The sequence below is a fragment of the Lithobates pipiens genome, unplaced genomic scaffold (assembly GCF_037356315.1).
Source record: "Lithobates pipiens isolate NorthernLeopardFrog02 unplaced genomic scaffold, aLitPip1_a1.2 Scaffold_27, whole genome shotgun sequence".
In the NCBI taxonomy this organism is placed as follows: Eukaryota; Metazoa; Chordata; class Amphibia; order Anura; family Ranidae; genus Lithobates; species Lithobates pipiens.
The window spans coordinates 216675067-216688076 of record NW_027507788.1 but is presented as its reverse complement, the minus strand read 5'-3'; the positions used below and the strand labels follow the sequence as shown (position 1 = coordinate 216688076).

General features: G+C 46.0%; 1 protein-coding gene across 12 annotated transcripts in view; it reads left to right on the top strand.

Moving 5' to 3' along the window:
* CAMTA1 (calmodulin binding transcription activator 1) overlaps positions 1-13010 on the top strand; it is a 2106456-nt gene that overhangs the window by 523392 nt on the left and 1570054 nt on the right. For all 12 annotated transcript variants that reach the window (XM_077458256.1, XM_077458247.1, XM_077458246.1 and 9 more), the window contains exon 3: positions 8474-8541. In XM_077458256.1, coding sequence (XP_077314382.1) covers positions 8474-8541 — 68 coding nt within the window. The remainder of the gene's footprint in view (positions 1-8473; positions 8542-13010) is intronic.

The window sequence follows — 13010 nt, the reverse complement described above, 5'->3', positions numbered from 1 at the left end:
TCCTTCCTTCCTCCCCTCTTCCTCCTTTCCTCCCTCTTTCCCTTCTTCCATTCATTCCTTCCTTCCTCCCTCCCTTCCTTTCTTCTTTTCCAATGCAAAATATTAGTATTACCCAACATGAGGTCCCATCCTCCCTCCCTCCCACCTTTCCATTCTTCCATTCTTCCCTTCTTAGTTCCTCCCTCTTTTCCTTCCTCCCTGCCTTCCTTCCTTGCTTCTTTCACTTTCCCTCCCTCCCTTACTTCCTCCCTCTTCCCCATCTTCCCTTCCTTCCCTCCTCCCTCTTTTCCTTCCTTCCTCCCCTCCTTTCTTCTTTTCCAAGGCAAAATATTAGTGTTAGTCAACATGAGGTCACATCCTCCCTCCCACCCTTCTTCCCTTCCTTCCTTCCTTCCTTCCTTCCTTCCTTCCTTCCTTCCTTCTTTCCTTCCTTTCTTCCTTCATTCATTCCTCCCCTCTTTCTTCCTCCCTCTTTCCCTTCCTTCCTTTCTTCTTTTCCAAGGCAAAATATGTATTAGTATTACCCAACATGAGGTCCCATCCCACCCTTCCTTCCTTCCTTCCTTCCTTCCTTCCTTCCTTCCTTCCTTCCTTCCTTCCTTCCTTCCTTCCTCCCCTCTTGCTCCCTTCCTCCCTCTTTCCCTTCTTCCCTTCCTTCCTTCCTCCCCTCTTCCTCCTTTCCTGCCTCTTTCCCTTCTTCCCTTCCTTCCTTCCTTCCTTCCTTCCTTCCTTCCTTCCTTCCTTCCTTCCTTCCTTCCTTCCTTCCTCCCTCCCTTCCTTTCTTCTTTACCAATGCAAAATATTAGTATTACCCAACATGAGGTCCCATCCTCCCTCCCTCCCACCTTTCCATTCTTCCATTCTTCCCTTCTTAGTTCCTCCCTCTTTTCCTTCCTCCCTGCCTTCCTTCCTTGCTTCTTTCACTTTCCCTCCCTCCCTCTCCCTCCCTTACTTCCTCCCTCTTTCCCATCTTCCCTTCCTTCCCTCCTCCCTCTTTTCCTTCCTTCCTCCCCTCCTTTCTTCTTTTCCAAGGCAAAATATTAGTGTTACTCAACATGAGGTCACATCCTCCCTCCCTCACACCCTTCTTCCCTTCCTTCCTTCCTTTCTTCCTTCATTCATTCCTCCCCTCTTTCTTCCTCCCTCTTTCCCTTCTTTCCTTCCTCCCTCTTTTCCTCCCTCCCTTCCTTCCTTTCTTCTTTTCCAAGGCAAAATATTTATTAGTATTACCCAACATGAGGTCCCATCCCTTCCTTCCTTCCTCCCCTCTTCCTTCCTCCCTCTTTCCATTTTTCCATTCCTCCCTCTTTTCCTTCCTTCCTCCCTAACTTCCTTCCTTCTTTTCCAAGGCAAAATATTAGTGTTACCCAACATGAGGTCCCATCCTCCCTCCCACCCTTCCTTCCTTCCTTCATTCATTCCTCCCCTCTTCCTTCCTCCCTCTTTCCTCTCTTCCCTTCTTTCCTGCCTCCCTCTTTTCCTCCCTCCATTCCTTTCTTATTTTCCAAGGCATAATATTTATTAGTATTACCCAACATGAGGTCCCATCCTCCCCCCTACCACCCTTCCTTCCTTCATTCATTCCTCACCTCTTCCTTCCTCCCTCTTTCCATTATTCCATTCCTCCCTATTTTCCTTTCTTCCTCCCTCTTTTCCTTCCTTACTTCCTTCCTCCCTCTTTCCCTTCTTTCCTTCCTTCCTTCCTTCCTTCCTTCCTTCCTCCCTCCCTTCCTTTCTTCTTTTCCAAGGCAAAATATTAGTATTACCCAACATGAGGTCCCATCCTCCCTTCCTTGCTTCATTCATTCCTCCCCTCTTCCTTCCTCCCTCTTTTCCTTCTTCCATTCCTTCATCCTTCTTTTCCTTCCTCCCTCCCTTCCTTTCTTCTTTTCCAAGGCAAAATATTTATTAGTATTACCCAACATGAGGTCCCATCCTCCCTACCACCCTTCCTTCCTTCATTCATTCCTCACCTCTTCCTTCCTCCCTCTTTCCATTCCTCCCTATTTTCCTTTCTTCCCCCCTCTTTTCCTTCCTTCCTTCCTTCCTCCCTCCCTTTCTTTCTTCTTTTCCAAGGCAAAATATTGGTATTACCCAACATGAGGTCCCATCCTCCCTTCCCCTCTTCCTTCCTCCTTCTTTTTCTTCCTGCCTTCTTGCTTCTGCCAACTTTCTTTTTTCCTTCCTCCCCTCTTCCTTCCTCCCCTTTTCCCTTCCTTCCTCCCTCCCTATTTTCCTTCTTCCCTCCTTTCCTTCCTTCTGCCTTCCTTCATTCCTTGAACAAGAAAACTTTGATGGGATTTTATCGATACCAAACAATAAACAAGAAAATAGTTGATAATATAAAACTTTTTTGCATTTTAATGGTACATCTTTAAAATCCAAGTGATAAAATATAACAACTGTCATTTTCATGGTCAAAAAAGTGGTGTATTCGCATAAAGAGTGGTAGCATATTAAATATTCCTGACGTTTCGCCATTCAAGGCTTCTTCAGGGTTTTCAGGAACAGCTATTGCTCTGCATACTACATCGGAAAAAAAAGATTCAATCAATAATATGGTAGATTATACATAACATATATTCATGGTGCAGTTATTTACATATGTATGTATATGTAAAGAATAAAATGCAAAAATGTTTTATATTATCAACTATGTTCTTGTTTATTGTTTGGCACCAATAAAATCCCATCAAAATGTCCTTGTTCTATGAATATATTCCGGGGATGTGGTGCTTGTTAACCATGTCATCCAACCACAGTAATACAAGACCCCTTCCTTCCATCCTTCTTCCCTATCCCCTTCCTTCCTCCCTCTCTTCCTCCCTTCCTCTCGTCCTTCCTTTTTTTTTTTTTTTATGAAATTAACAAAGCATTGCAATGTCATGTACATCAACAGGATGTTACAGTGTAGCAACAAAGAAAGTACAGTACTTTATTGTCGTGACTACAGTATACATTGTATCAAATAAAGTCTAACAAGGAAAATCATCTGCTCTTCATTGTCATTCATCCATAGAGAAATGTCAAGGTTCTGGAATCTGCAATGTAGAAGGCGGTGGGTTTCATATGAGCTGAAAAGTCCACCAAGAGTGTACAACAGTATAGATATTATGAGTCACTGAACCAATGTTCAAGATTGACAATACTTATATAACAACCAAAAAATACGGGGGGTTGTCCTCACTCTCTCATACCAGGTGAATGTACAGGGTCATCTATCAGGTGCTAAGTGTAGGGTGATTTACTTTCTTTCTTTTTTTACCTTGTGTTCTATCTTTTACTACTGTTTTTTTCTCTGTTGTTACTTTGTTGCACTCTTTTTTCTGTTTCTCTTTCTCTCTCTCTTTTTTTATGCTTTCTTTTTCTCTCTAATTTGTTCATCCCTCTAATGTCTCTCTCTCTCTCTCTCTCTCTATTTTCTCTTTCAATCTCTTATTTTTCCTGTTTCTGTATATTTATTGATGTTTCCTTTCATTTTCTATTTTTATCTCACTTCTCTTTCTCTCTATGCCCCCCTCTCTTCTCTTTCTCCCCCTCCTCCTATCTGTCCCTTCCCCTCTCTCTTCTCTCCCTCTCCCTCCTTTCTCTACCCCTTCCTCCCTCTCTCTCCCTTCCTCCCTCTCTCTCTCTCTCCCCCCCTTCTCTCCTCTCTCTCCCTCCCTCCCTTTCTCCTCTCCTCTCTCCCTCCCTCCCTCTCTCTCCTCTCTCTCTCCCTCCCTCTCCTCCCTCTCCCTCCCTCTCCTCCCTCTCCCTCCCTCTCTCTTCTCCTCCTTCCCTTCCTATCTCTCGTCTCTCTCTCCTCTCTCTACCTCTTCCTCCCCCTCTCTATCCCTCCCTCTTCCCCTCTCACCCCCCCTCTCTCTCACTCCCACCCTCTCTCCTCCCCTCTTCTCCTCTCCTCTCCTCTCTCCCTCCCTCTCTCTCCTCTCTCCCTCCCTCCTTCTCCTCTCTTTCTCTCTGCCTCTCTCTCCTCTCTCTCTTCCTCTCTCTCCTCTCTTTCTCTCTCCTCTTTCCCTCCTTCTCTCTCCTCTCCTTTCTCTCTCCCTCTCTCCTCTCATCTCTCCCTCCCTCTCTATCCTCTCTCTCTTTCCCTCTCTGCCTCTCTCCCCCCTCTCTCTCTCTCCTCTCCCTCTCTCCTCTCTCTCTCTCCCTCCCTCTCTCCTCTCCTCTCCTCTCTCTCTCCTCTCCTCTCTCCTCTCTCTCTCCCCTCTTCTTTCTCTCCCTCCCTCCCCCTCTCTCTCTCTCCTCTCCTCTCTTCTCTCTCCTCTCATCTCTCCCTCCCTCTCTCTCCATTCTCCCTCCCTCTCTGTCTCTCTCTCCTCTCTTTCTCTTTTGTCCTCTCTCCTCTCTCTCTCTTCTCCCTCTCTCCTCCTCCCCCCACCTCCCTGACTCCACTCCTTCCTTTTTCTCTTTCTACCCCCTTTCTGCTCTGTCTCCCTATTGACAGTAGTTATTAACGAATCTATTAATTTTTCATAATTATCACACAGAATTTTCATTTTTCAGCAATTTTTGGAGGTAAACTTGGCTCGGTCTTTAACTACTTTACTGGATCATTGGCTATGCACTTGAATGGCACAGCGAACATAAGAAAAACATTAAGGCTCACTAGATTGTCAAAATATATATCACTGACAAACACACAGACATGTCTGCCAAACAGGAGGCAGAAGGTCTAACTCAGCATAATCCAAGTCAATGAGCCGAGGCAAGCCATGCCCGGACTCTGACTTGTAAGAGCTGTGCTCTTTTCGGGGCGCCGTCTGGCTCTACCTCTTCCGATTCAAGGTTAATGTTTGCAGCAATAAATGCGCTTGTGAGCGAGATAATGTGCAGCCCAATGTAAGCAAGGCCACTTTAATATATAGGAGAGCTCAATAACACACGTATGGACCACCAATACCACTGGGCATTGGGGTTAATACAAATAAATCTGTATTAAGGTGGAACCCCACCCTTATTCAGCAATAAATGCTTGATTGGGGTTCCAATCTTTGTCTACTCTAATAAAGAAAAGCATTTTTTATTTATTTATGAGTTCTTCTCATTTCCTGTGTGGTAAAAAATTAGCAGGACAGGAAGTGAGGATAAATCGCTCCAAAGGAGCTCCAGATAGCAGTAGAAACTTGAAAGGGGTTCTAAACCTTCCCCATACTATCCACAACTAAGAATTGTTTGTTTTTGGCTTAACATAGACTTTAAGCTATGAATCAAAATGGTAGCCCAATATGGTATGAATCAGAATTATCTATGGTAGCCCAATATGGTATGAATCAGAATTATCTATGGTAGCCTAATAGGGTATTAATCAGAATTATCTATGGTAGCCCAATATGGTATGAATCAGAATTATCTATGGTAGCCCAATATGGTATGATTTAGAATTATCTATGGTACCTCAATATGGTATGAATCAGAATTATCTATGGTAGCCCAATAGGGTATGAATCAGAATTATCTATGGTAGCCCAATATGGTATGAATCAGAATTATCTATGGTAGCCCAATATGGTATGAATCAGAATTATCTATGGTAGCCCAATATGGTATGAATCAGAATTATCTATGGTAGCCCAATATGGTATGATTTAGAATTATCTATGGTAGCCCAATATGGTATGAATCAGAATTATCTATGGTAGCCCAATATGGTATGAATCAGAATTATCTATGGTAGCCCAATATGGTATGAATCAGAATTATCTATGGTAGCCCAATATGGTATGAATCAGAATTATCTATGGTAGCCCAATATGGTATGAATCAGAATTATCTATGGTAGCCCAATATGGTATGAATCAGAATTATCTATGGTAGCCCAATATGGCCACCACCACATTTTATCGGTGCAGGTGGCCTTTAAAACAAAATTGTGCTTGCAGACTTTCATCGGGAGGTAAAGGTATAAGTAGAAAAGATATTCTCCTGCGCTAGTACGGAGGGCCTTAGCACAAATGGTAGCATTTCCTGGTAGCAAAGTGATCATGAATACCCCGCTGCCTAGGCCAGCTAGGGGAAGTCTGAAATGCTATGTAAAAAAAAAGAAAGGGAGGCGCGTGGTCTGATGCATGAATCATAGTAAAAAGTTTATTGCAATAAACAAATGAGTTAATACAGGGTGGATATTACGTATTCAAAATTAAAATAGTAATAATACTAGCTGATGACAATGTTGTCACTAAATAGATTGCCATAAAATAATACCCATGCAAGTGTTAAAATGAGATGAATACTTGGCTAACGCGTTTCAAGGGTTTTCCTCTTCATCAGAGCCTTGGTCTGCATGTTATAATAAAGAGACAACTGCATGGGTGGCATAACTCTAGTTGAGCGGTGTAACCATATGAGGATATTTCACTCATATGGTTACACCACTCAACTAGAGTTATACCACCCATGCAGTTGTCTCTCAGACCAAGGCTCTGATGAAGAGGAAACCCCTCGAAACACGTTAGCCAAGTATTCATCTCATTTTAACCCTTGTATGGGTATTATTTTATGTCAATCCATCTAGTGACAGCATCATTGGCTAGTATTATTACTATTTTATTTTTGAATACGTAGTATCCACCCCTGTATTAACTCATTTGTTTATTGGAATAAACTCTTTACTGTGATTCATGCATCATTCTCTTCTCCCTCCAATGGCATTCTAGTGTGGGTGGAAAAGTGCCGGGAGAGGGGGCTCCCACTAAGAACAGTCCTGGTTCCCATTACATGCAACCACTGGGGACTGAGAACTGACTGCTTTTCTACTTGTCTTGCCTTGTCATGTGACATGTCTAATGACCAAAGACAGGAAGGAGGAGAAGCTGTCTTCATTCCCTGGCAGATGTTGAGGTCCTTTATTCAGTCCCCTGTACCACCCTCATTCTCAGGCCCACTGATTTACAAATGTTCCCAGGTATGCAAATATGTTATATTTTATAGCAGTGGAGTCCAAACTCTGTCCTGTGGCCCAGATGCAGGCCATTTGCTCGTTTTTACCCAGCCCTTGAAGCCCTACAAGACACTATTCCTCCCACTGGAAACCAACAATGGGGCATAATTCCTGCCCGTGACACTATTGATGGGCCACTATTCCTCCAACTAATGCCAATGATGGGGCACTATTTCTCCTACAGATACCATAGATGGGGCACTATTCCCCCCACTGATACAAGGCAGTGGGGTATAATTCCTGAGACTGACACCATTGATTGGCCACTATTACTCCAACTAATGCCAATGATGGGGCACTATTCCTTCCATTGATATCAATGATGGGGCATTATTCCTTCCATTGATACCAATAATGGTGCACTATCCCACTGGACACTAACAGTGAGGCATAATTCCTGATACTGGCACCAATGACGGGCCACTATTCCTCCAACTACTACCAATGTAAGGACATTAGTTTCATTGATACCAGTGATGGGGCACTATTCCTCCAACTAATACCAATGATGTGGCACTATTCCTCCCACTGGACACCAAAAATAGGGCATAATTCCTGCCTGTGACACCATTGATGGGCCACTATTCCTCCAACTAATGCCAATGATGATGCACTTTTTCTCCCATAGATATCATAGATGGGGCACTATTCCTCCCACTGATATAAGGCACTATTCCTCCCACTGGACACCAACAGTGGGGTATAATTCTTGACACTGACACCATTTATGGGCCACTATTCCTCCAACTAATGCTAATGATGGGGCACTATTTCTCCCATAGATACCATAGATGGGGCACTATTCCTCCCACTGATACAAGGGACTATCCCTCCCACTGGGCACCAATAGTGGAGTATAATTCCTGGGACTGACACCAATGATGGGCCACTATTCTTCCAACTACTACCAATGTAAGGGCACTATTCCTTTCATTGATACCAGTGATGGGGCACTATTCCTCCAACTAATACCAATGATGTGGCACTATTCCTCTCAATACAGATAATGGGGCACTATTCCTCCAATTGATACCAATAATGGGGCACTATTCCTCCCATTGAAACCAGTGACGGGGCGCTATTACTCCAACTAATACCAATGATGGAAAACTACAGTATTCCTCCTCCTACAGACCTCCTGTTATTTTCTTTTTTTTATTACCACTGACTAGTGACTTCCAAGCTAGAGGCATTGTTTACTTCCACTGATGCTAGGGCGTGTTCTATTTCCACTGGCCACCATCTGGCCCACCTATAGTGTGAAGAACAGTAAACTGGCCCTTTGTTTAGAAAGTTTGGAGACCCCTGTTTTATAGGAATGACATCATCGCTCTGTAGATGTTTTATAGGTGTGACACCACACTATAACACAGGGCAGTGACATCACAAATCGTTTTGCAGTGGTGACATCACTTGGTGTCCTTATTGTGATAACCTACTTGATTTCTTTGCAAAGTACATTCCAGTTAACAATGTTGCCTGTATACTTTATTATTGTAACTTTGTCTTCTTTTTCTACTTTTTTTTCAGGAAATTGCAGCTTACTTGATAACATTCGAAAAACATGAAGAATGGCTGACGACCTCCCCCAAAACAAGGTAGGAAAGATCTTTCCAGACAGTACCCGGTGTAATTACCATTGATCCTTTTGCCGATTATTTGTTGTCCGGCCGTGGAAAGACCTGATTGCAGGTGGCATGGATTAAATACGTTTAAAGTTTCACATTTTCTGGTGGAAAGAGAAATTTGACTTCAATTAAGAAAAGGAGCAACGGAAGTTGGAGACAAAGTGGCTGCTAAGGATTGCTATTAAGGGGGAACTGTCATAGAAAATGTAGATCAGTCAAGAATTGATTTAGTGGATTTTACCAAAAAATATGATATTTAAGAAAAACAAAACGTGTCATAATAAATGTGACACAAGTAGAGCTTTTTACCTTTATTAGAACGATGCTTTTACTTTATGGCAGAAAAATGGGTTATGTTTTGTATTACATGTGTTGAAAACTGTTAATAAATACAAATTTACAAAAAAAAAATGATGGAAACAGCCACAAACGAAGGAAAGAAACATTACAGTAATGAATGTATATCTTTCAATAATCTATCTAGATCATTGTATAATGTTATTTTAATTTTGTTAGCAATAATACAAGGAGACAAAAAAAGGGTTAGGTTTAGGGGTTAGGGGTTAGGATTGGGGTTAGGGTTAGGGTTTCCCCTAGAAGAACAAGGTTATTAAAGCCGTAACTGCGCTTTAATAGACACCTCATTGAATATTACAGGGGTTCATTTATAGTGAATGCAGGGCTGGGACAAGGGGTGGGCAGGAGGGAAAGTTTCCCTGATTACTGTGGTATTTTGTGAGGTGGGGGGTGCCACAAAGACATTGGGGGAGGGGATTTGTGTTGGAAGGGGGAATTTGGAGATTGGCAGGGGGTAAGCATTGTTCTAGGAAGGGAATCTAGGGGGTGCTAACAGTGGTGATTTAGGGGCATTTTTGTTAGGAGATGGGTGGAGGAAAGAAAATGTGTGCTAGGAGGGGGGGATTTAGGGGGAACTTGTGCTGGAAGGGGGGAATTTGAAGTGGGGGGGGGAGATGTGGGAAAGATGTGGAAATTTTAGGGATAGAGGATTTGGAGGGGTGAATTTTTTTTGGGGGGGGGCATTTAAACTGGAGGGATTTGGGGGACAGGGGAGCAAAGATGTGTGCTGAGAGGGGTGGGGGTATTTATGATCAGGATGTAAGCATGCAGATTAGTGCTCAGTAGACTTGTGCACAACGGAAAATTTTGTTTCGTTTTGGTTTGTTTTCATTCATAAAATACATAATTTTGTTCTGTTATATTCCTTATGTCACGTTAATACGTAGTGCATAGGATTAAGGTGAATAAAACATGAGGGTTTGACCCCTTTAAGAAATTAGAGGGGAAAAAATGCGTAAAAAATGTGCATGCAGAAAAGCATCTGGAACGCATCCGGATTGCATTTCTATGGTGTGAACCAGTCCTTAGGCTCCATGCAGCCTTTCTTTAAGCTCCTAAAAGATGCTATTAGCATTTTTTCTGCTCCTAGAACCTAAATAGTATTATCCTATGTGCCCCTACACATCTACTTTAGGCTATATAAAAAAATTTTGAGCTTAGGCGCCTAGGAGCAGAATTTTCTTCTTTTTTTTTTTTTTTTTTTTTATAGAGTTTTTGGGAGCGTTCTCCTAGCAGAAAAAAAAATGCTAAATGCTTCTACTAGCTTTTTTTGAGCAGTTATTTTTCTTCATGTACTGTAAAAACACAAATAAAACGCTAAGGCCACGTACACACGGGCGGACTGTTCGCCCAACCTTGTCCGCTGAACAGTGTTTGGGCGGACAGTCCGCTCGTGTGTGGGCTTTCAGCGGACAGTTTCAGCGGACAGTTGGACGGACAAAGTCTTTCGGAAATTCCGAAAAACTGTCCGCTGAAACTGTGTTTGAGCGAACAGTCCGCCCGTGTGTGGGCTTGTCCGCTGTACTTTCGAAATGAGCGGACTGTTCCCGCTCGGAAAGTCCGCCCATTTCGAGCGCGTGTACAGGTAGGCGGGGCCCGCGAAGGAGACGTCGCGGGCTCCGCCGCCTGGAATGGGCTTAAAGGGGAACCCCAACGCCGAAAAAAATCGGCGTGGGGGTTCCCCCCAAGTCCACACCAGACCCTTGTCCGAGCACGCTACCCGGCCGGCCAGGAAAGGGGGGCGAGCGAGCGCGCCCCCCCTCCTGAGCCGTACCAGGCCGCGTGCCCTCAACATGGGGGGTGCCTTGGGGAAGGGGGGGGCCGCGCGGCCCCCCCCACCCCAAAGCACCTTGTCCCCATGTTGATGAGGACAAGGGCCTCTTCCCGACAACCCTGGCCGTTGGTTGTCGGGGTCTGCGGGCGGGGGGCTTATCGGAATCCGGGAGCCCCCTTTAAGAAGGGGGCCCCCGGATACCGGCCCCCCACCCTATGTGAATGAGTATGGGGTACAATGTACCCCTACCCATTCACCTGTGAAATAAAGTACAAATAAAAACACAACACAGGGGAAAAAATATTTTATTGCACAGCCGGGGGTCTTCCGTCTTCGGGGGTCTTCTCGCCGGACTCCGCTATGTGTGTGTAGCTCTTTTGCCAGCGGAGGAGTCCGGCTTTCTTCCTCCCCGCCGCCGGCCTCTTCTCCCGACTTCGGGGGTCTTGTCCCCCTCTTCGGTTCTTCTGCCGGGCCACCGCGCCTGGTCCGGTGGCCCGGTCTTCTGTCGCCGTCTTCCGTTCTTCTGTCGCCGCCTTCTGTTCTTCTGCCGGGCCACCGCGCCTTCTTGTAGCTCTTTTACAGGCGGTGGCCCGGTCTTCTGTCGCCGTCGCCGCCTTCCGTTCTTGTTCTTCTTCTTGTTCTTCTTGTTCTTCTCCAGGCGATGTTGACTCGACGAGCTCTCCGGCCGGAATGCCGGGGACGCGCTGTGCGGTCACTTATATAGTGACAATGGGGCGGGGTCACATGGTATATGTCACATGGGTTGGTCACATGGGTTGATGTCACATGGGGACTATGACATCGTAAGGGGGCGGGGTCACCATGTGACATCAACCCATGTGACATATACCATGTGACCCCGCCCCATTGTCACTATATAAGTCACAGCGCAGGGCGGCTCTGGCATTCCGGCCGGAGGGAGCGACGTGTCAACATCGCCTGGAGAAGAACAAGAAGAACAAGAAGAAGAACACGAACGGAAGGCGGCGACGGCGACAGAAGACCGGGCCACCGCCTGTAAAAGAGCTACAAGAAGGCGCGGTGGCCCGGCAGAAGAACCGAAGGCGGCGACAGAAGAACGGAAGACGGCGACAGAAGACCGGGCCACCGGACCAGGCGCGGTGGCCCGGCAGAAGAACCGAAGAGGGGGACAAGACCCCCGAAGTCGGGAGAAGAGGCCGGCGGCGGGGAGGAAGAAAGCCGGACTCCTCCGCTGGCAAAAGAGCTACACACACATAGCGGAGGAGTCCGGCGAGAAGACCCCCGAAGACGGAAGACCCCCGGCTGTGCAATAAAATATTTTTTCCCCCTGTGTTGTGTTTTTATTTGTACTTTATTTCACAGGTGAATGGGTAGGGGTACATTGTACCCCATACTCATTCACATAGGGTGGGGGGCCGGTATCCGGGGGCCCCCTTCTTAAAGGGGGCTCCCGGATTCCGATAAGCCCCCCGCCCGCAGACCCCGACAACCAACGGCCAGGGTTGTCGGGAAGAGGCCCTTGTCCTCATCAACATGGGGACAAGGTGCTTTGGGGTGGGGGGGCCGCGCGGCCCCCCCCTTCCCCAAGGCACCCCCCCATGTTGAGGGCACGCGGCCTGGTACGGCTCAGGAGGGGGGGGGCGCGCTCGCTCGCCCCCCTTTCCTGGCCGGCCGGGTAGCGTGCTCGGACAAGGGTCTGGTGTGGACTTGGGGGGAACCCCCACGCCGATTTTTTTCGGCGTTGGGGTTCCCCTTTAAGCCCATTCCAGGCGGCGGAGCCCGCGACGTCTCCTTCGCGGGCCCCGCCTACCTGTACACGCGCTCGAAATGGGCGGATTTGCTTCCTCATTACGTGGGCGAGTCCGTTCATTTCAAAAGTTGAGCGAACTGTTTGCCCAACCTTGTTCGTCAAACAGTCCGCTCGTGTGTGGGCAAGTCCGCTCATGCAAATTTTGAGCGGACTGTTTGACAAACTGTTTGCCGAACAAGGTTGGGCAAACAGTCCGCGCGTGTGTACGCGGCCTGACACTCCTAAAAGGTCCTAAAAGCTACTAAAACGCTAGTAGAAGATAAAAACACTATTATCAGTGTTTTTCATCTAGCATTTTTTCTAGTTTTTTTTTTTTGGGGGGGGGGGGGGGGGGGCTTCTAAAAAAACGCCAGTGTGTATGGAGCCTTCGTATACAAGCTCTTCTAGAACTTATGAAAAATACAAAGTACACAGTCTCTGGAATTCATAAAGACTGGTGCAGGCAGATTTTGCGAAAGTGTCTTTCATGTATTCTAAACTTGGTGAAGAATGCGCCAAATTCATCTACCCGTCTAG